At 36.1% G+C, this 24,940-nt stretch overlaps 1 protein-coding gene across 1 annotated transcript; it reads left to right on the top strand.

The window, feature by feature from the left end:
- The first annotated feature begins 130 nt into the window (after positions 1-130).
- LOC121372321 (leishmanolysin-like peptidase 2) lies at positions 131-24,688 on the top strand. Its single transcript, XM_041498616.1, has 17 exons — positions 131-909; positions 1,382-1,460; positions 2,333-2,387; positions 7,234-7,383; positions 8,940-9,068; positions 10,269-10,347; positions 11,452-11,594; positions 12,466-12,537; positions 13,415-13,517; positions 14,017-14,083; positions 15,095-15,188; positions 18,327-18,425; positions 19,400-19,522; positions 20,486-20,645; positions 21,248-21,469; positions 21,870-22,002; positions 23,166-24,688. The coding sequence occupies exons 1-17, from the start codon at positions 585-587 to the stop codon at positions 23,491-23,493; spliced, it is 2,361 nt and encodes a 786-aa protein (XP_041354550.1). The 5' UTR covers positions 131-584; the 3' UTR covers positions 23,494-24,688.
- Positions 24,689-24,940: the final 252 nt, after the last annotated feature.

The raw sequence follows: 24,940 nt of genomic DNA, 5'->3' as shown, positions 1-24,940 counted from the left end.
AAATAATTTGATCTGAACATGCGCACCATAATTGACAAATCAACAAAATTGTAACATTCGCTGCTAACCAATAGATTTGTAAGTACTATTTTATGCGAAGGGTACTTGGTCACTTCCGGTTAGCTGTCAATGAAAATATAAATATTTGATCTACTCTGTTATAACCCGCGAAATCCAAGTGGTGTTAAAACAGCTAATATGATTAACACTAAATACCATTTGATGTTGTTGTTCCTTAAGATTGGTTGAAAATGGTGTAGTTTCCACAAATGAACTACGGAAATAGTTGGATAAACGGACGGAGTGTAAAATGTACTGTCATTAATAATTTAATTATTTGCATTAACGGCGCTTCAGAAAATAGTCACCAATACTAGTTAATCATGCAGTTTTAATACATTTAGGCATAATGAATATATCAAAAATGATATGTCAAAAGAAATAAAACACATTGAAAAAAACGAAAACTTTAGAACATATTACAACAATGTTGAGAATGTAACACAATGTAAACATTTATGATACAGAAAGTGGAACACTTTGTTACATAGTTGTGCTGCCTTTTCATTTACATTGACAGTGACATGGGAAAAGTGGATGTGATTAACAACAAATGGTTTATTAAGATGATCATTATTGTTCTTATTTGTTCTAAAAGCTCACAGTTCAGCCACAATTGTTTATTTGATGAAGTTCAGCCAGATACAGTTCCACATACAAATGTTAAATATGATAAATCTTGGACTGACCGAGAAAGACGAAATGCAAATGCGACCGTTGAACGGAGTTACCAAGCTATCCGAATTAGTCCCCAGTTCTACTTTGGGGAGGAACTTGTTCAAAGTGAAAAAGAAAACCTTAAAAAGGTTATAGCAAGAGCGATAAAGAAAATAAACAAACTGTTTTCAGGTAAATGCAGTGTTGTATGTTTTGTTTAAACATAGCATAAAACTAATTACTTCATAGGCACTATTTTGCCTCAAATCTTTACTAGGCAGTGATTCTGGTACAAACTTGAACTTGTTATCAGGATAGACATGTCTGAATGTTCAGTGGGTACATTAATTAATAAAGTTTCATCACATATATTTAGACCTGAGCTTGGTCTCTGGCCTCACCTTTATATTCCAGCTAGGGATCACCAAAATACAAGAAGAATAAGGTGATAGAAAATTGGAACTCCCACTTCACATTAAAAACAACAGTTTATAGATCTGTTTATCAAAGATGGATGCAGTAACAAATACATTTATTCTAACCTGTATGTAATTGTATACAAAGGTCATAGGAGCCTGTACTGTTTGTACCCTCTGTTCACCCGTAGATGTTTATATTATTATTGTATGTTATATTTCATAAAACTATATGTTTGTTGTTTTAGTGATTCCTGTTCAAGGTCCACTGATTCTCCAGCGGTCAGCATGCCATTCTGTGTGGTCGTCGGGAATAAATAAGGGGAAGTAAGTTTGTGTGGATGATGAGTTATCAAGGTCTGTCTTTAAAATACAAGAACTTTTGAATTAAAACTCATAAAGGTCTTATATGTACTGGTGTACATAGCGGGAGGTGGGGGGGGGGGGGGGAAGGAGGGGGAATGTACCCCCACTTTTCCTGATCTAGCAGCACCAGAGATGGATTTCTGGTGTGTGTATGCCCCCTCCACTTTTTGGCATCTTCCTACACCACTGTTAAAGGTATTCAGTATTAGATGGATTGGGGAGTGCAGCCTTCCATTGCCCCAAAAACCAGCCTCGGTGGCGTCGTGGTTAGGCCATCGGTCTACAGGCTGGTAGGTAATGGATTCGGATCCTAGTCGAGGCATGGGATTTGGGGAGGTGTAAACCACTTGCACCGACCAGTGATCCATAACTGGTTCAACAAAGGCCATGGTTTGTGCTATCCTGCCTGTGGGAAGTGCAAATAAAAGATCCCTTGCTGCTAATCGGAAAGAGTAGCCCATGTAGTGGTGACAGCAGGTTTCCTCTCAAAATCTGTGTGGTCCTTAACCATATGTCTGATGCCATATAACCATAAATAAAATGTGTTGAGTGCGTTGTTAAATAAAACATTTCTTTTTCCATTGCCAAAAAATAATTTTGTTTTGAAAACAGTGGATCTGACAGAATGATGGGGTTTTTGTTCTTGATTTTAAACTTGTTTATTGTAAATTCCAACACTTGCTTCAGACCAACTAGCCAGTAGCAGTATATGCAACTTTAAGGAGATATGACAGTAAAATAGTTGTTGTTGAAAAAACCCCAAATTAAGATATAAAATCATAAAATGTATGCACTTCACAGCCTTCTACACCTTTTTGCTTTCCATTTTACAGATGTTCCAGGATTAAAAAAGGCTACAGAGGAGAATTCTGTTTGGATAGATTTAAGGTTAGTGCTGATGCAAAGGTTTTGATGAGTTTCACATGTGCACCCCTACAGCCTAATACTACAGTGAAACCTCTCAAAACCGGACCCTCTGTAAACTGGAATTCCCCCAAACCGGACGTTTTTAATGGTCCCTTTTTAAATATCTGTGCAGGAAAGAACCTCTCTAAACCAGATACCTCTTAAAACCGGACATTTTACTTGGTCCCAAGGGTGTCCGGTTTAGAGGAGTTTCACTGTAGTAACTTTTGATTAAGTTAATGTTAATAATAAAATTTACAAAATACCGAATGGGGGTAGCTGAGTTTCTTTCTCTTTCTGTCTCACTAGCCCATTAATTTTTAATGGGTCAGGTTGCTGAGTCATGTGCCAAGTATGCTAGCCTAATACCTAATTTAACAGGGTTTCTGCCAGAGGGTAAAACGGGTATGGTGCCATTCTTAAATTTGTTTGCAGATTTTATTTTTTTTAAGTTAACCTTTTGACAGAATTAATGACTGTTATCATTACTGTATGATTTTCTTAATCGTAACTGTGACGGAACATGCTCTTATCTTTTCGCCTGTGGTGATGTTAATTGTTTTAGAGGGCTGATTGCAGCTTGGTTACGTAATACCCCCGCGCCCCAATACACACCCAGACCAGGTGTGGAGGCCATGTGGAGAGTGGTTACGTAATACCTCCGCGCGACCATGGTATCTAGCGAACTAGGCGTCGATCAGTCTAGGCTTGTAACAAAATATACCGTCTTGGTCGCTGTGGAAATATATACATCATAAGATCCGGTCCCGCGGACTGTCACCGGACCAGTCTGGGATTTTATAATAAATAGATAGGATTTTAGATATATCAGGGAGAAACATTGGAAGTATCCAGGGGAATGGACGTTGTCCAACTGAACGACTTATATTAGTTCAGACCGGACTTGGTAAATATATATTTCTGCTCTGTTGTATAACCTTGATGTGATTGATGTGACTTTAAATATTTTAATACTGTATTATACCAATATTCTTTAGACAGTCTCCAGTAATCTGACGAAGTAAATTGTAGGCTTCACTGTTCCAATATTTTTATACGAGTATTTGGTAAGATAAAGCTTAGCCGGTCATCCTAGAGGACCTAGGTAAACTGTAGGTTATTGTCTTTATTGTGATATGTACCAGTATTAATTCTGTATTACAAGGTTACTGAATGAGTATTTAAGGGTTAATTAAAAATTAACCAGTTAGGAATAGTTGTAATTCCTTTATTAATTAAGTTCCCCTGGCAGCGTTTCTCAATTATCACACGTGTGTGTGTAGTATCACTGTGAAGTGATTAGAATATTGTGTAAACTAGACACCTAGTGATTAACTAATTAAGTGATTAGCTCTGGGTTGTTATTATATGGTTGTTGTTAATTAACTACTGCGGCAAGTACATTTGTCAGCATTAGAGTTAATACAGATTCCAAAGTGTATTGTGTTTTGTTGTGTTTTCTAGTGAACTAAACGTGCCACATATATATATTTATATCAGATCTTATCTCTGAATTATCCTAGAGCCGGGCCACTCGGGTAGTAGCCTGCCCGATACAGAGAGATCTAATAGATATACAGTTAGGAGAGATATTTGGATAATCGTGTTTTATTCAGTTACGGATATTATCAGGATCCCCATGACAGTAACCCTAAATGTAACCCATTTTCTTTCTAGGGTAGGCCGCCATACCCCCTGTTGACTGCGGTTGCATTCAATTCCATAGTGCCATACCCAAAAGTTTCTTTCTGGCAGAAACCCTTCTTAAGCATTCTGCACATGAAAGGTCAACTGACGAAAAGGTTACTTGAGATTATAGTAGCCCCAACCCCATGGCTAGTGATATTCAATGTTGAGCTGGTAAATAACTACTGTTGCCATGCCCGATGGCTAGTGAATTGTTAAAATGTAAAATGCTACATTTAAGTCTATTTTGTAAATGTGGTTATCCTGCCCCTTCCACCCCTCAAATCTAAGAGTTTAAAGCTCCATCTCCTTCTTGAGATGATTATCCAATTATTCCTATTTGTAAAATTGTATTTACTTAAAGTAGGGCTAGTGAAATTTGAATCATTGCTAGTATTTTTTTATATTATAACTGATCCCATGGCTAGTAGATTTTTATAAAAATTCTAGAAGCCCAGCAGTAGGCTAATGCAATTTTCATGTTTCTATTGGTCAGTTGGAAAATTCAGATCAGCTGATAGTGGGCACATGGTGAGATGTGTGCCATGCGAGCCCAAAAATATATAGAAGATATTTAATGTTTTTTGTCCGATATGATTTATATCTTATCGAGTGAAGTTTGCAATATCTCACGTGATATGATTGCAAACTTCACGAGATGAGATATAAATCATATTTGACGAAAAACGTGAAATTTTCTATTTATTATATAACTTTTGGCAATTTACCTTTATTTTTAAAATGCCAGCAGCAAAATAGTTCCGGCTTTCTTACAGTGAAGGTAACACTTTCTACAGTGATGATAATACATTTTATAGTGAAATAGTGAAATTTTCACTCTAAAATGTGTTATCATCACTGAGTGACTGATAAGACTTTTATTTCACGGATATTTTAAGATATTTCACTAAATGTTATATAATAAATGTAGATATGTAAGGCAAAAAACTAGCAAAGTCCCAATCATGAGAACTATCAGCTGAACAAAATAGCAAAGTCCCAATCATGAGAACTATCAGCTGAACAAAATAGCAAAGTCCCAATCATGAGAACTATCAGCTGAACAAAATAGCAAAGTCCCAATCATGAGAACTATCAGCTGAACAAAATAGCAAAGTCCCAATCATGAGAACTATCAGCTGAACAAAATAGCAAAGTCCCAATCATGAGAACTATCAGCTGAACAAAATAGCAAAGTCCCAATCATGAGAACTATCAGCTGAACAAAATAGCAAAGTCCCAATCATGAGAATCAGAACTATCAGCTGAACAAAATAGCAAAGTCCCAATCATGAGAACTATCAGCTGAACAAAATAGCAAAGTCCCAATCATGAGAACTATCAGCTGAACAAAATAGCAAAGTCCCAATCATGAGAACTATCAGCTGAACAAAATAGCAAAGTCCCAATCATGAGAACTATCAGCTGAACAAAATAGCAAAGTCCCAATCATGAGAACTATCAGCTGAACAAAATAGCAAAGTCCCAATCATGAGAACTATCAGCTGAACAAAATAGCAAAGTCCCAATCATGAGAACTATCAGCTGAACAAACTAGCAAAGTCCCAATCATGAGAACTATCAGCTGAACAAACTAGCAAAGTCCCAATCATGAGAACTATCAGCTGAACAAACTAGCAAAGTCCCAATCATGAGAACTATCAGCTGAACAAACTAGCAAAGTCCCAATCATGAGAACTATCAGCTGAACAAAATAGCAAAGTCCCAATCATGAGAACTATCAGCTGAACAAACTAGCAAAGTCCCAATCATGAGAACTATCAGCTGAACAAACTAGCAAAGTCCCAATCATGAGAACTATCAGCTGAACAAAATAGCAAAGTCCCAATCATGAGAACTATCAGCTGAACAAACTAGCAAAGTCCCAATCATGAGAACTATCAGCTGAACAAAATAGCAAAGTCCCAATCATGAGAACTATCAGCTGAACAAAATAGCAAAGTCCCAATCATGAGAACTATCAGCTGAACAAAATAGCAAAGTCCCAATCATGAGAACTATCAGCTGAACAAACTAGCAAAGTCCCAATCATGAGAACTATCAGCTGAACAAACTAGCAAAGTCCCAATCATGAGAACTATCAGCTGAACAAAATAGCAAAGTCCCAATCATGAGAACTATCAGCTGAACAAAATAGTTATAGTCTGTCCCATCATTCTGTTAAAATGTTTTTGGTAAATAATTTCAGTTTGGTTTGACGTAAGAAGAAAAGTAAAAGTGTTTTGGAAATAACAAAGAAATACAATTTGTGTGTGTGTGCAATTTACAAATCAATCGGCTTGGAAATAAATAACTTGTAGTAAATTACATAGTGTGAAAAAAATGCGACCATGTTGGACGGACTATAGAGTAGCATTTTTGTGAGCTGATAGCTCTTGTTTATGGTAGGCGTTAGCATGAAAATATATTATATCAACATCCATAACATACAGGGATTTGAAGAAAAGGTGCTAAAAATGTTACAGGAATTAAAAAATGGGTCATGTTACGAAATTTTAATGTGTTACATATTGTACATGATATAGAGTACTGTGTCTTGCAAAAAAGGGGTGCACACATCCTACATCTGCTGGATCCACTTATTCATAAAAAGTTTGTTTTTTTACCTCCAGCTTTCTGATGACCATTTAATGTGCAAAATGTCATACAGGATTTACATTGCCTGAAAAGGGGAGTGTACACTATAACATCCTGGATCCTCCTATGCATAAATTATATAATATGTATATATATTCAGGCATCGGAATAAGCATTGTGTCTGGTAACCCATTTACAGGTTACCACAAAATATAGTCTGGTAACCTATAACTATATGAAAGTTAGAATTGAATTCCTGTTACTACTACTTTTTACACCCTTACATGTGTCAGATGATTATAGTAATATAATTGCTTGCAATTGCACAAGTGCACACGAACATCGATGCAATTCCTTATGAGAAAATTAAATGCAGAAGTCCGCAATTCATTGCCTGGTTTACATTCGGAAACGAAATTTTTGTCGAGAATGAAACCCTGTTCTCGACTTTTCTTACATGTGGTAATCTCCCGGTAACCTGAACGACTGTTCTCAACTTATTTCGATGCCTGTATATTATATATATATTTTTCCTTTTCTCCAGCTTCCTAACGACCATTTGGAAGGTGAAGTGTTGTACGACAGACATCACCGCGACCCAGTCAAATATGCAATAAAAGAAGGCAGTGGGGTAAACAACACCGACTTCATCCTGTACGTCACCTCGCAGACCACACACAACTGTCTGGATGGAGTGAGTTTGTACATCGCTCGGTGAATTGGAACAAAACTAACCAGTCTTATTCACAAGCTGTTAGGACTTTAGACTTATACTGCAGATGAGGTGATAAACACTGTGCTCAAAATAAGCATGCACAAAATAAGTTGACAAATGCTGATGTTAAAACATTTGACCTCAAAACCACATAAATGTTAAGCTATAATTAGATTAAAATTCTGTGAAATGCAATAAATTTCTGAATATCTACATCTGTTTTTCAGCTTTTAATAACTTTAATGCGGCTCTTAATAACATTAAGACTGTGGTATACTCAGAACAGCCAAAAACCATTTTGTGCCAAATTTGGTGAGATCTAAAGTCCTGTTTAAAGGCGACGCCACACAATACGAATGTCTCGTATGAGAATAGCCACAAGAATAACTGATTGTACAGCAACCGATGAAATTATACTGTTAGTCTAGTTGATTGGCTTTTCTCATGGATATTCTTGTATGAGGCACTCATATTGTGTGGTGTTGCCTTAAGTCTGTTCCGGACTTCGTCGTATGGGGAACAAGAGGCTTATCTTTTTCAGGTATTTTAAAAATATATCCCACAAATTAAAATGTTATAAATCAAGTATACTTAGAGAAAAAATTACCTGAGCTCCACAAGGCATAAAATAATAATTATGATGCCAACCATCTGATAAATTCTGGAAACGTCCTTTGACTAAAATTACTGAGGTAAGGTTTTGCAAATAGTACACAACATGCTTTTCACATTGTAATCTAATTTGTTTGTATTAACTGACAGAATATTGTAACCTTAATAAAAATAAAGAATCCATTCCATTTTACACCATTTGGAGTTGGCCCGTTGGTAAAGTGCTCACTTGTTGCCTGGTCGGTCTGTCGGTAGTCCCATTGGGCTATTTGTCGTTCCAGCCAGTGCACCACAAGTGGTATATCAAAGACCATAGTATGTGCTGTCCTGTCTGTGGGATGATGCATATAAAAGATCCCCTGCTCAGCGGTGGGAATTCTTCTTGGATCAGCTGTTTTCCTCTCATGGAACATTGCGTTTCCTCGCATTTTTATCATCCTTTCCTCCAAAATGTGTCAGATGGCACAGATTTTAACCTAGGATTTCAAGAATTTTTGGGACCCCTCTAGATTTCATCTTTTTTACAGTTGACCAATTCCCACCCTTGCTTGCTACTAATGTGAAAATGTAGCGGGTTTCCTCACTAGACTATATGTCAGAATTACCAAATGTTTGTCATCCAATCGCTGATGATTAATAAATCAATGTGCTCTTGTGGTGTCGTTAAACAAAAAAACAACAACAACTTAAAAACCATTTGGAGTTGAAACAGCAAGAACACAGCAATCGGCATTATCCTTGTAGCTTATTGTATTTAGGTTCAAATACTAGACTTAATATTACCTGTATGTATTTACAATCAGCTGATTCTTGTTTACCTGTTATCTCTATATACCGGTATATATTTTTGGGTAGATAATGAAAAAAATAATCTTATGTATTTATGTACTTGTAATGATAAATTAACAATTTTGTCTGCACAGAAAACATCAGTAATAGCGTATGCCGCCTACTGTCAGCTGGATCAGAGAGATCGGCCAATCGCAGGTCAGGTCAACTTCTGTCCACTTCTGCTGAAACCACAATATTTCAACAAGGACAAATCTTACATTGTGAGTTTGAAAATGTTTTATATTTTTCTTACTATGTTCATGTTATGTTATCATACAGCTAAAATTCCATCTTTGGCAATCTTAAAATTTCTTTTCAACATTACCTGTCCTCAACAAGTGCACCTTCCCCCAACGCAAGTGGTCTGGTCCGAACATCCCAACAGCCAATGGGATGGCCTAAAATTCTTCTTCTGTATGCTCCCTCTAGTTCTGTTCATGTGACCATAACTTCCTTCTTTTTCTCTTCGCTGTCAGGTTCGGACGTCTTTTCTTTGGCTCTGTTTTTCGTGTTACCTTTGTTTTATTATGGTGGATTCGTTTCCTCCTTTGTCTTATATTCAAATGTCAGAATTAATTTTTTAGTTTTGCTCAGCAAACTTTCCGTTCCTGATAACTTTAAAAAAAAATCTTATAATATTCAAATGTGTGAATTAATTTTTTATTTTTACTTATTTAGAACCCTAGAGGTGAAACCAGCTACCATGGTGTTTGTCTAGAGTTACATAAAATTATAAAGCCATGTGTCATTTTAACTCATAAATTAAATACAGGCAGTCATTCATGACCAATCTTTATACATATATTACAGTTAATTTTTATGGACATATTTATTGATACCAAAGAAATAAATCAAAAATACAAAATACAGTGTTTGTCAAATTAGGTCACAGTAACCGTGAAATGCGGTGTCAAACCATTACATAATTTTAAAAGGGGAAGTGGTGTTAGCATTACAAAATCTTATACTGGGGGAAGAGGGATGCAAAACAAGCCAGAGTTTGAATTGTGTAATTGTTGAACAGTGGTAAATGTCATTTCATGACCAAAGAAATCCAAATTTGCTTAGGAGAATTATACCCTTGACAAAAATACCAGTTAACAGGCTTTTTGAGACATCATGACCTTCAAGTGGTACCTACTCTGGTTCAAACATAATCATATTCAGGGGCGGCGCAGAGTTACGACATGGCCATACCACTTTTATTTCTCTTTTTTTTTGTGGGTTATATTTGTTGTCTCTGTGATATTGTCCTTCACATGTGAATTTGAAAGACGAGTCTGGCAACTTTGAGCTGTACCACTATTTTTTTTACAATATTTTGTTACTGATGTATTTCTAGGTGTATTTGTTATTATCAATCTGATTGTTATAACCTCGGTTACTAACTGACTGTATTATACTGCTTGTGATTCTTTCAGGCTGCCTTGCATGAGATGTTTCACGCTTTAGGATTTTCTAAGCGACTATTTTCCAAGTTCAAGGCTTGTACGGACTCTGGTAAGCTGTCAAAACTCACCAGTTTTGGTGTTGAAATTGTAGGGCCTAATTTACAAAGCCTAATTTTGACTTACATATGTAACCACATGTATTTACAATGCTTAAACCTGCGTTTAAGAAAAATTGTAAATTCAGCCCATACTTTCTCCATGCATCTAACTTAAAGTTACCGGTCTCGGTGGCGTCGTAGTTAGGCCATCGGTCTACAGGCTGGTAGGTACTGGGTTCGGATCCCAGTCAAGGCATGGGATTTTTAATCCAGATACCGACTCCAAACCCTGAGTGAGTGCTCCGCAAGGCTCGATGGGTAGGTGTAAACCACTTACACCGACCAGTGATCCATAACTGGTTCAACAAAGGCCATGGTTTGTGCTATCCTGCCTGTGCGAAGTGCAAATAAAAGATCCCTTGCTGCTAATCGGAAAGAGTAGCCCATGTAGTGGCGACAGCGGGTTTCCTCTCAAAATCTGTGTGGTCCTTAACCATATGTCTGATGCCATATAACCATAAATAAAATGTGTTGAGTGTGTCATTAAATAAAACATTTCTTTCTTTCTTTCTAACTTAAAGTTGTTCCAAAATACAATGTTTTTCTTATATCACACCAATTACAAAATAGAGGAAACCCGCAGTCATGACTATGGGAAAATGCATGTAAAAGATCCTTTGTTACCAATGGAAAAATGTAGTGATTTTGTCTAAAGACATGTCAAAATTACTAAATGTTTGACATCCAGTACTGTAGCTGATGGTTAATAAATCCGTGTGCCCTAGTGGTGTCACAAACTCTAACTTTTACTTTGTATCCCAAACTGCAATCTCAGGCATATTGTTATTATCTTTACTGGACACCCAATAGCTGATGTATATTTTTATGCTGGGGTGTTGTTAATCCTTCCTTCCTTCATTGTTATTATTTAATTATTTAGAATATGCCATCCACATACATACCCAAATAACTATTCGCACCAAATACAGATAATGTAAATGAAACAAGTGCATATTACAAGTCAGACTAAGTGATTATATTTGTCATGTTGGTTCTGCAGGAACTAAATGTACAAGTCTAGTAAACTGATTATGTTTGTAATATTGATTCTGCAGGAACTAAGTGTACGAGACACCCACAGACAGTGCGAGAAGTGGATGAGGTCTGGAGACTGACAACGCCGGCTGTTGTAGAGAAAACTCAGGACCATTTTGGCTGTTTATCAGAGGACGATTACGGTGGACCTATAGACACAAGTGTAAGAAATCTAGTTTTACATTCTACTTAAACACTTGTTATGTTTTACATGGTAATATGTATATACGGTCAACTGTAGAAAATGTGTTACATGATAGACTAATGATTTTTTGTAGTGATCTATTAAATTTTATGACAAATATTAAAATTTTGAAATCAAAGAACAGCAGAAATGAAAAACAATCATTAGAAGGCATTCATTCACACTTCTGAACCCCATCTGGTGATGAGGGTGGGACGTAGCCTAGTGGTAAAGCATTCGCTTTATGCGTGGTTGGTCTAGGATCGATCCCCGTCGGGCTATTTTTCGTTCTCATTCCAGCCAGTGCTCCACAACTGGTGTAACAAAGGCCATGGTATGTACTTTCCTGTCTGTGGGATGGTGCATATGAAAAATCCCATGCTGCTAATCAAAAAGAGTAGCCCATGAAGTGGCGACAACAGGTTTCCTCTCTCAGTATCTGTGTGATCCCATATAACTGTAACTAAAATGTGTTGAGCACGTTGTTAAATAAAACATTTCCTTTCCATCTGGCAAATGCAAAGATGACCTGTAGTTTTATTACAGACTCTTTAAGTGGATTGTGAAGTAAATAAAAACGGGTTTAGGTTTAGTATAAAGCCTCTCTCATTAAGAGATGAAAAGATAATATGTGATCATTCATTATTGAGATACTTCAGCACTCAGATGGTAATTACCATAATACCATTATACAGGTAACATTTTCTGTCTTGCTATGTCCTATCGTGCCATATATGATGTGTACCAACACATATATCATACACATTTTTAAAAATCTGTTAGTGCAGTTAATAGAACTATATTATGTATTGCACTTTTCTTTCTATGTATTTGATATTTTTAATTTCAGGATGCACCTCTTTCTTCACACTGGGATTCAAAATTCATGCAGGGATCATTAATGACAGCAAAAAATGATTTGGTAATTTATGCTTCCCATTTCACAGATCTATTTATAAACCATGTGTACCGGTACATTGAACCACCCAGAATTACAGGCAGTTTTGAATGTGCATTCAGTTGTATTAAAAATAAAATATTAACATTAAAATATTGGAACAAATCAATTCCTATGTTGTGTAAATGCACAGAATGTTACCAAAAATGAAAAGAAGATAAACAAATTGACTGTTGTTTTCATCAAATATGGAGTCATATATCAGTACAACAGCCATTTACATTAACAGCTGCCATACATGTACGTTCAGTCAACCGCTTGTTGCTAATGTTTGCTAGACTGATTTGTACACTACACAGTAAACAAAATTACCACTTCGGGAACCAATCAAATAGTTTGTGAACATTAACGAAACGTTTACTGGCTGAGTTTGGGGGTTGATGTGTTCAGTTTGACTGGTTAAAAATTTATTATTTATTGTAGGATATAGAACTATGTTGCAATAGTTACAATTCTCTCATGTATTTATAAGTTACCAACATCCTTGTGATTTTGGCATTTTCTTAAATAAAATCTATTCATATATTACAAGTGACCAAAACATTACAGCCAGAAGTGGATCTATGTGGTGGACCTTCCCCTAAAAGTTTTTTCCCCCAAGTTTTTCTTCACCATCGTACAAGTAGCTATTTTGAGAGGAGTTTGTGTGTGCATGTGTTTGTTGGGGGTAATGCTGAAACCTATTAGGGTTTTCATTAGTTGGTCCATGTGCCAATTTTTCTTTGGTCCCCCAAATATTTCCTGGATCCTCCCTTGATAGTCCAGTCTTTTGAATTTAGGTATTACAGTTTAGTACTTTTTGTATACAATAATTTCTCTTTTTTATATTATATATTTTTAGCCACACCTGACATTTATTGATCCCATAACACTGGCTGTGTTTGAAGACACTGGATGGTACAAAGTGAATTATTCTCAAGCTGATAATTATTTATGGGGTAAAGGTACGCACATCTCTTTTGTTATCATACGATAATATGTTTTTGTTATCTCTGTTGATAATGTTTGGTGTAGATATCTGTGAAATTTATTCACACTCATAGACCCAGCCATATTTAAAATTATTTTGTAATATGAGTGGTTTTTTGCAATGAGAAAATTAAATAATTGAACAAATGAAAAAGTATATTCCTTTTATTACAGCATCCAGTGACAGTGTCATTATATTATGAAACATTAAATTTAATCATGTCGCATCTGCACTTATTTTTAAAATTAAAATCGATAAATATCTTAGACATAACAGTGATTATAAACAACTAAACAAACAATCCTAATGGCACTTTTGTTACTCCAGAACATCAGCTGGATTAAAATATTATAGATTTACATATTTGAATGCATGTATTTATTGGTATGTATTTATCGCATTTTGGCCAACATTATTTCAAAGTTTAGAAATACATTTTTATATTAGATTTTAACTTGTGTTTGTTATTTCAGATTCAGGTTGTCTCTTTGGGTCGACTGAGTTTTGTATGATCCAGACTAACTACTTTTGTTCAGGCAGGTTAGTACACCTGTATTTCCAGATTACAACGTAGGATCCTGTATAACATGCAGTGAAAACGTTTTGGTACTTTATATATTCGTGGAAAAAAGTTCCTGTGCACCAAATAAAATAGTCTTAAACCAGTTGTAAAGCTTTTAAATCGTTGCAAGTTGTGACTGGTGTGCACACACGATAATCGTGCAGATCATATCTTAATGTTTACAACTGACCAATAAACAATTTGTTGAAAACTATTTGATTTTTCATCTTTAACATTAAGATATACCTTATGCAAAGGAACTTTTGTCATGAGTATATAAATAGATATAAGTAATGAACAGTACACTTTAAAATCTATGTAAAATCTATATAATACATGTATGTATGTTTTCTTAGAATTGTCTACACATTATTCCACTAGCTGAATTTAAATCAGTGGTGAAAAAAATTCAGCTTGTGGTATACCAGGTTGTATCATCAGTCTCTCTTTGTAGATCCATTAGCTTTTGCCCCATTTGAGTCAGTGTTCTATTAAAGGCTGTGGAATATACATGTAGTGGATAGTGTTCATTATGAATTGTCTGTTGAGTATCATTTGAGATCAGAGGTCATGGAACCAAAATCTCATTTTGGTTGTTTTGAATCAGGTTACTATTTTGCTTAATGAGTAACTAAGTTTAAGATTATACTTTTTTGATGGTTGTATTTATTTGTGGCTGTGAGAAATACTTTTGACAAATATATATACCATGTTAGCTAAATACGTCTAAGTAGTCCTGTATATTTCAGGTGCTAGTGCAGTACATTGTGCAGGGACTTGGTCTAAACTGTAGCAGACCACAGGTTCTTTATGGGGAGGGAGGTGTGGGGATTTGGGTCATGCTTCCCCAGAAAATATATTGAAAAACATAAAATTTGCTTTGATCCCAGAATTGCACACATTCCTGTATTTTTGTGTTTAAATATGGGTAATTGTGTATTTAGTAGTTTCCTATGGGTGAAAACCTTTACATTATATAATTCTTGTAGTTCAAGTGGTTGTCACTACCTACATCTGGACAGAGGGGTCTGCAGTACAGACACCAATTTGAGTCCATGCAGGGTGGTCATGGCCAGTGATGGGGTAAGTACTACACTGTGATTGGGTAAGTACTATACTGTGATGGGGTAAGTACTATACCGTGATGGGGTAAGTACTATACCGTGATGGGGTAAGTACTATACCGTGTTGGGGTAAGTACTATACCGTGATGGGGTAAGTACTATACCGTGATGGGGTAAGTACTATACCGTGATGGGGTAAGTACTATACCGTGATGGGGTAAGTACTATACCGTGATGGGGTAAGTACTATACCGTGATGGGGTAAGTACTATACCGTGATGGGGTAAGTACTATACCGTGATGGGGTAAGTACTATACCGTGATGGGGTAAGTACTATACCGTGATGGGGTAAGTACTATACCGTGATGGGGTAAGTACTATACCGTGATGGGGTAAGTACTATACCGTGTTGGGGTAAGTACTATACCGGGATGGGGTCAGTGATGGGGTAAGTACTATACTGTGATGGGGTAAGTACTATACCGTGTTGGGGTAAGTACTATACTGTGATGGGGTAAGTACTATACCGGGATGGGGTAAGTACTATACCGTGATGGGGTAAGTACTATACCGTGTTGGGGTAAGTACTATACCGTGATGGGGTAAGTACTATACCGTGTTGGGGTAAGTACTATACTGTGATGGGGTAAGTACTATACCGGGATGGGGTAAGTACTATACCGTGATTGCATAAGTACTATACTGGGATGGGGTAAGTACTATACCGTGATGGGGTAAGTACTATACTGTGATGGGGTAAGTACTATACCGTGATGGGGTAAGTACTATACCGTGTTGGGGTAAGTACTACACTGTGATGGGGTAAGTACTATACCGTGATGGGGTAAGTACTATACCGTGATGGGGTAAGTACTATACCGTGATGGGGTAAGTACTATACTGTGATGGGGTAAGTACTATACCGTGTTGGGGTAAGTACTATACTGGGATGGGGTAAGTACTATACCGTGATGGGGTAAGTACTATACCGTGATGGGGTAAGTACTATACTGTGATGGGGTAAGTACTATACCGTGATGGGGTAAGTACTATACCGTGATGGGGTAAGTACTATACCGTGATGGGGTAAGTACTATACCGTGATTGGGGTAAGTACTATACCGTGATGGGGTAAGTACTATACCGTGATGGGGTAAGTACTATACCGTGATGGGGTAAGTGTGATGGGGTAAGTACTATACCGTGTTGGGGTAAGTACTATACTGTGATGGGGTAAGTACTATACCGTGTTGGGGTAAGTACTATACCGTGATGGGTAAGTAAGTACTATACGTGATGGGGTAAGTACTATACCGTGATGGGGTAAGTACTATACCGTGATGGGGTAAGTACTATACCGTGATGGGGTAAGTACTATACCGTGATGGGGGTAATACCGTGATGGGGTAAGTACTATACCGTGATGGGGTAAGTACTATACTGTGATGGGGTAAGTACTATACCGTGATGGGGTAAGTACTATACGTGATGGGGATGGGGTAAGTACTATATACGTGATGGGGTAAGTACTATCCGTGTGATGGGGTAAGTACTATACCGTGATGGGGTAAGGGGTAAGTACTATACCGTGATGGGGTAAGTACTATACCGTGATGGGGGGGTATACCGTGATGGGGTAAGTATACCGTGATGGGGTAAGTACTATACCGTGATGGGGTAAGTACTATACCGTGATGGGGTAAGTACTATACCGTGATGGGGTAAGTACTATACCGTGATGGGGTAAGTACTATACCGTGATGGGGTAAGTACTATACCGTGATGGGGTAAGTACTATACTGTGATGGGGTAAGTACTATACGTGTGATGGGGTAAGTACTATACCGTGATGGGGTAAGTACTATACCGTGATGGGGTAAGTACTATACCGTGATGGGGTATACCGTGTGGGGTAAGTACTATACCGTGATGGGGTAAGTACTATACCGTGATGGGGTAAGTACTATACCGTGATGGGGTAAGTACTATACCGTGATGGGGTAAGTACTATATGGGGTAAGTACAATACCGTGATGGGGTAAGTACTATACTGTGATGGGGTAAGTACTATACTATACTGTGATGGGGTAAGTACTATACCGTGATGGGGTAAGTACTATACTGTGATGGGGTAAGTACTATACCGTGTAAGTACTATACTGGGATGGGGTAAGTACAATACCGTGATGGGGTAAGTACTATAGTGTGATGGGGGTAAGTACTATACTGTGATGGGGTAAGTACTGTACTGTAATGGGGTAAGTACTACACTGATTGGGTAAGTACTATGCTGTGATGGGGTAAGTAGTATACTGTGATGGGGTAAGTAGTATACTGTGATGGGGTAAGTACTACACTGTGATAGGGTAAGTACTATGCTGTGATTGGGCAAGTAGTATACTGTGATTGGGTAAGTACTATACTGTGATGGGGTAAGCTCTATACTGTGGTTTGGTAAGTACTATACTGTGATGGGGTAAGTACTATACTGTGATGGGGTAAGCTCTATACTGTAATTTGGTAAGTACTATGCTGTGATGGGGTAAGTACTATACTGTGATTTGGTAAGTATCTATACTGTGCTTGTGTGTAATGTGGTCAGTAGACTGCAGAAAATCGATGTTCTCTCAGCTTTTGGCTTATGGAAGTACACTTTACACTGAGCATCTACCATCAAAGTAAAATACTTTTAATAAACTTTGAGTGAAAAGAAATGAAAGGGGAAAATGAAAAATTATCTGACAGTGTATAATGTTGGTCAAATTAAATTAAAGTAATTATTGTATATATGATTTTATTTCAGTCTACAGATCTATTGTCCTTACCACAGGGAACATCTTTTTTCATACTATGGAATTTACTACAAGTGATTTATTTCTGAGCCGATTGTTTTCTAAATTGCACACAAAAATATATTTATTTTTTTGTGTTATTTCCAAAACACACTTGCTTTTCTTTTTACGTCAAACCAAACTGAAATTATTTACAAAAAACATGTTTGTAAAAGGATGGAATGGACTATAGAACATTATCCATACTAATGATGGAAATTAAAATGTGCATTCTTCTAATAAAGTGCATTTTCTGGATTACTGCAATTTGGATGAGTTAGCTTTTAATGTTTTTCACTGACATAATTTTATTGTCTTTTCACAGGATGCATGTTTTACGAGTGGGAAGGTCCTTCCAGGAAATACATCAAGTGAAATTATTTCTCCTACTGGCAGATGTTTCATGTCAAATATTACATCACAGGTAGATAGAAATATTCGTAAATTCAGTAGTCAAATTTTTTTGTCACAATAACTAAATATTAAGCCCATGTTTTAAAGAAAATTTTCTTCTGTTACTAAGAAGCTATTCTTAGTTTGTTTTTAAGCATACTGTGTTTAGTTTATTTTCTAGTACCCGGTACTACCAGAAAGAACAGTCACCAGGACAGTGTTCAAACTAAGCTGTTGTCTGTTTGTCTCGACAAGTGAAAATCTGCTCGGACAAGCAAAATGTACCTCAATGGTTGTCCAGTGGACAAGTAAAAATGTTTCATTTTGATCAGTCAAAAACATTGTCCTTGTACTTGAATAAAACAAACCACTTATTTGGACAAGTATAAATATTGGCAGACAAGTAGATTTCGGCATGTATTTGTCCGGTGGACTAGTGAAAATTTCTGCTTATTTATATCACTGCAGGACAACTTACACAATTATAAAGAGAGGTTTGCAATACAAAAAAGATTGAAGCATAGTACAATTGGGTCTTCACAGGCTAGACAAAAATGACTTCTAATATAACAAAGACATTCTTTCATATTTTTGGTAGAGTGGGACTATTGCTTCTTGCCCTCCTTTTTCTCCGGTTTTTGTTTTATCCCACTGCCCCATTTCTTTTCTCTCCTTGGAATTCCATCTCAGTTGTTCCCAATCTATCAGCTCCTATCTTTCATCTTCTTTTGCTGTCCATGACCACATACTAGTCCTTGTCTCTCCAACTATGACAGGTGCTTGTATCTTTGTGGCTATCCATGCCACATACCTGCCATTTCCCATCAGCTTTAGCTGTGAGCTTAGTTTGACCACTTCCTTTTAGTTATGTTATTTCAAAGCAATTTTAAATAGAATAAGAACACTATCACACACTTTTATTTTTGCTAGAATAATAAAACATTTTTCAAAACGTCTTCTCCTGGGGGTTTTTTGTTATCGTTGAAGTCTTCATTTTTTTTCCAGTCTGCAGGTGAGATGGCTGTGAAAGGACGATGCTACGAACATAAGTGTTTAGGAGCAAGCCAGCTACAAGTCCAGATACATAACCTTTCATGGCTGGATTGTCCTGCTGGGTCTTATTTACAGGTAAGTAATGGCAACTGTAAAGTCTTGGGTGGGACATAGCCCACTGGTAAAGTGCTCGCTTGATGCATGGTCGGTCTAAGATCGATCCACGCTGGTGGGCCCATTGGTCTTTTTTTCATTCCAGCTAGTGCACTGGTATATCCAAGGCCATGGTATGTGTTATCCTGTCTAGAATGGTGCATATAAAAGATTCCTTGCTACTAATGGAAAAAATGTAGTGGGTTTCCTCTCTAAAACTATGTCAAAATTACCAAATGTTTGACATCCAATAGCCAATGATTAATAATTCAATGTGCTCTAGTGGTGTTGTTAAACAAAAACAAACTAAAGTCTGGTATGCCTAAATTTACACACAAATTGTCTTGTATCTATTATATCAGTCCAACAAAATGTGATTTCAGCGAGGGTGGGGGCTATGCATCATAAATAGGTAAATATGTGGTGGTGGTAGACTGCATTTGCAGGCTTGAATTTTTTTCATTTCGAGATCATGCATGAAACGTAATCTACACATTTAAATGTTGGGATTTTTTGTGATCTACCCTTTTGTCAATGTAGATAATGAAATTTTTATGTTTTCAGTACATTGTTAATATAGTTAAAGTAGTTCTAATATTTTCAGTATATTGTTAATATATACTGATGGAACGAAATAAGGGAACTTGGAGAAATGTTGACCGAATTTAATTTACCACTAGCATAGTAATGTCTGTATTTCACACACAGTTGTAATTTGGGATTGACTGCTAATCATGTCAAATTGACTGCCAGTAACACAGTCACGGACACTAGGAACTGAGGGTTTTGGTTCCAGTCACTATTTGATGTTATTATTTGTGTGATCCCTTATTTCTTTTGATCAATATAGTTAATGAAGTTCTAATATTTTCAGTATATTGGTAATATAGTTAATGAAGTTATGATATTTTCAGTATACTGTTAATAAAGTACTGATATTTTCAGTTTCCTTCACATCGTGGTGGGATATTTTGTCCAGAAAATCCTGAAATCCTTTGTCCAAAGATATACAATATTACAAGCAATGAAAATACAGAACCAGTTTCTGAAGAAAATGCAACAGAGGTTACCAATACAGTGTTCACATCTACAACTCAATTTAAATGTAAGTGGATGATGTACTTAGGGAATACTTTAAAATATTTAAATCAAGTACCAGAACAAGGTATTGTTCTGCAGAATTTGAGTCAATGGAATGACTCCAATCAACTGCAAGGATCAGTAGAATGGCATGTTATATGGTCTGAGTGGTCAGATGTTAAAGTTAGGTTGAAGTCTGGTTAAAGTTCGTAACAGTTCCACACGTGTCATGGCTCCTGTGCCTAAAGTCATAAGCCAGAGTTCAAAATGTATTGAGGTGTTGTTAAAGAAACATTATTTTCACTATCCATTATATAAACTGTGAGTCATCAAGTCTGTTGTGGACTAATTTGTTCATCTCTCTCTCATCATTATGTATGGTACCGATTAGCAAATAGCTAAACATACTGAGCTGAATTTACGAAGCCTGTTTTTCTTAAACGCAGGTGTTTAGGCATTGAAAATGTATGTAGTGACACACCTGTAAAACATAAACAGGCTTTGTAAATTCAGCCCATTAATGGCATTATGTATAATGTTTAAATTTTGTGTTAATTGTAAGTAAAACATACCACTATATAAAACACTGTAATAAAATGAAAGTATACTGTGTTGATTATTTTTTAGATGACAATTCAGATGTAACCATAGAAATGATGTTCAAAAGCACAGATGATGAGCTGTCTTGGAACGAGCATGTGAAATCAGAGTTTGAGAAATCTGTGGTGGATTTCGTTGTAAGACTAGGAAGGGTATCGGCAGCCAGGATACAGAATATTGATAGCTACTTCACAGGAGGAGAGGCAACAGTGATATTTATTCTTGTTGGAGCAGGGGACATAAAAAATGGTAAGTGCATAGTTTATAAGGACACAGAAATATCTTAATGTGCAAGAGCAAGCTGTTGTAGTGCATATCTGTCTGACATGAGCCAGGTCCTTTGGCCAAGACAGGAACATAGTATATCAAAGATCAGGGCTCTATTTTACGAAGCGATCTTAGCTTTATGATCACCTTAAGTGCAAAATGCTGTCAATAAAGCTTTTAATAGTCTGAAAACACTAATTATTGTGGAACTACAAAAGCATATAAAATGGACTTCTTTTAGAAAGTTCTTTCTGTTAAATGGTGAGATGTTTGTCTTGTCACAAAGTCTAGTGGCTAATCTTTCCAAATCTGTTTTCTTCCATTGTAGTATCTGATTTTATTATTATTAATGATTTGGAATGTGCTGTTTGTTTTACATCAGAACCTGTTGCCGAGATGGCAACACACAAACTAGAAGAGGCCCTGATATCCAGGGAACAGTCTATAGAGGTAGCAGTGTCAGGAGAATACAAAACATTGCGTCTTCAGGGTGTCTCCAGAAAGTATCCAACCTGGTGAGATTTTATCATCATATTTGTTACTTTAATCCGTCATTCTACAGCTGTAGTGTAACTAGTGTCTAATGTAGGACAGGGTATCTTGACCACCTTGTATCAAAGTTGTATGTTGGGCCACTTCTGTCCTATATGCATAATGAAAGGTTATTTATGGATTAAATGTAATAGAAATAAAATTTAAAAGCAAAAAATGTCACAAAAGTGAATACTTTCTTAAATACTCTGTAGAATAGTGGTAGCAACACATTATTAGCTGAATGGGGTGAGGTTAGGTGGGTTTCATATAGAAAATAATAAACGAGTTCAGCATTATTCTAAATTTATGAATTATTTCACGAGGGACATAAAATTGATAATAAGTGGTACCAAGTTTGTTATTCTATTTATTACCTCAGCTGTTTTTCTTTCAATCAAAGCCTTTTTATTTCGATATCTATACATGTATATGTATATATGGAAACATTGTAAGCGACTTTACATACTGTTCTAAGTATTGTATTTTATTCACTTTCACAAATAATTTTAAAAGACCAAAGTTGTATTTATTCTAATAAAACATCTGAAATTAATTATATTAAAATAACATCTTATTACAAATTTAACAATAAAAACCGACAGGTGTATATGCAAACTCTTTAAACTTGGTGACGTCATTGTGTATGTTTGCCAAATCGTGATGACGTCATCTTTAGTGCTGACAAACTAATTGGTTTGTAAGCTCCAAATCATCAATAATATTGTACACTACACCAATGCATAGTAATTTTTCAATGAGAAATTATAATTTTTATTTCCTCAATTATGAATGCCCGTTGGGGTAATAAAGTCAATTATTACGTGTCATAAACCTTTCTTGCATTGTGCAGTGAGAAGTAGCTTGGTGCAATGACAGCATAACATAATATACGGCATGATGGGTCACAGAATCGACACCAATGCAATCGGAACGAAATGACTAATGTATCAAATGCTGTAGTATATTATATCCTGTCTTTAGGAAAGTACATATAAAAATGTCCTTACTGTTAATAAAAATGGTAGCTTTTATCAGAAAAGTAGGTTTTTCTCTGTCTAGACCAATAGTCACAATTACAACAAGGTTATTACCCTATAGCATATGATGTTTATTGTTAATTCTTTTTCTGTTATTTTTTCCCCAGGTTTTCAGACAGTATGAAGAAACAATCTAAAGCATTACCAGAATTAAAACCTGAAGTTATTGTTGGTATTCTTTTAGCTATTGTAGCAATAATAGTACTGCTTACTGTGATAACAATGATAGTGAGAAGAAAAAAATCCTTCACAGCTCCCTCTGGTAGAGGCACCAGAGGCTCTGAACAGCCATTGGTCGGTTCATCTCTGGGTACTCACGCAGAGCCGTCAGGTTCAGGACAGAGTGGAAGACTTGCTCAAATTGCTGAACATAACACAGTACTAGCTGAAGAATCTCGGACAGACGAAGTACAGGAATCCACATCAGCAGTGTAAATCCTTGTGATAAATCCAGCTAATATAAGTATTATAATAATACATGTATAATAGAGTGTGTGACATACCTTGTCTATTACACAGTGTCATATGCAATATGTGTAATGCTCTCAGTAGACCTACACATTGGAAAGTAATTATTTGACAACTCTGTAACACAAGGAATTGGTTGTGTGTTTTAGAAACACAGATTTATGGATTCTGTGTGTATCTCTCAATGCATTACATGTAAAAAATGCTGGTTGTTTTCAATCCAGGTTAAACCATGAATTCATTACTTTTTAATAATATTAAAATGTATGGATTATTCAAACACTAGAGGTGTTACAATAGTGGGAACTATGATTTTATTATTGGGGACAGCAATATACATTACCCCAGTGTTTTTCATTAAAGACAATTTCTCTGTCTATGTATGGAAAAAAAACTTCAGTCCAAAAATTGCCACTAGCAACATTTTCCCTAAACCGTGCCAAATAGTTATCTGAACCAGCATTAATAAAGTATTCCAGGGGAAACTTTTTGTTAAAACAATCTGATATGGTTTTAATCTACACACAGTTGTATATTTTATACTTCTGTTACTAAAATATACAGTAAAATGGATCACTGATTTCCATATTAGCTGATGTTAAATACTAAACTACACGTGTGAATTGCCTGATTACATCAGAAATCTCTCCCTCATTTAAATAAAATGAGTTGTTGTTTACATTAACTGAGTTTGCTTGAGCTATGAACTAATCAGTTGCATGTGTTTGAATGCTTGCTGTATGTAAGACCATCATATTAATTTTAAAATGCTCATAAATAAACAAGACACTTGTTTGTACAAATCTGTAGACACTGAACTTTTGTTAAATCCAATGTATAAATATCTCGACTGAGACTATGACAGTTATATTAAATGTTTTGAATAACAAGTGATGATGATATAACTTACTGTAGTCTGTTGTTTGCAAACCGTGACCTCTATGAAATATAGGTACATGTATAATAGATCCCTTTAATAAACAACAGATATGTTAAATGTTTTAATATTTTGAGTAACAAGTGATGATGATATCTAGTTTTGATAGACTGTGCAATATAAATCCATATACAGTCAGACCTCTTTACATTCGTCCCTGGGTCACTTTGTCGTTATATCAAAATTGCCATTATAAAAATTTGTTTCGTTTAATGACACCACTCGAGCACATTGATGCATTAATCATCGGCTATTGGGTGAGAAACATTTTGTAATTTTGATGTATAGTCTTAGAGAGGAAATCCACTACATTTTTCCATTAGTAACAATGGATCTTTTATATCCACCATCCCAAACAGGATAGCACATACCACAGCATTTGATATACCAATCGTGGTGCACTTGCTGGAATGAGAAATCGATTGCAGACCATTATTAAATATATTATTATTTATCAGATTACAAAATGCCATAAAA

Source organism: Gigantopelta aegis, chromosome 4 (assembly GCF_016097555.1).
Source record: "Gigantopelta aegis isolate Gae_Host chromosome 4, Gae_host_genome, whole genome shotgun sequence".
NCBI classification, from domain to species: Eukaryota; Metazoa; Mollusca; class Gastropoda; order Neomphalida; family Peltospiridae; genus Gigantopelta; species Gigantopelta aegis.
Note: the sequence above shows the minus strand (reverse complement) of the source record. Positions and strands in the feature narration are given on the sequence as shown.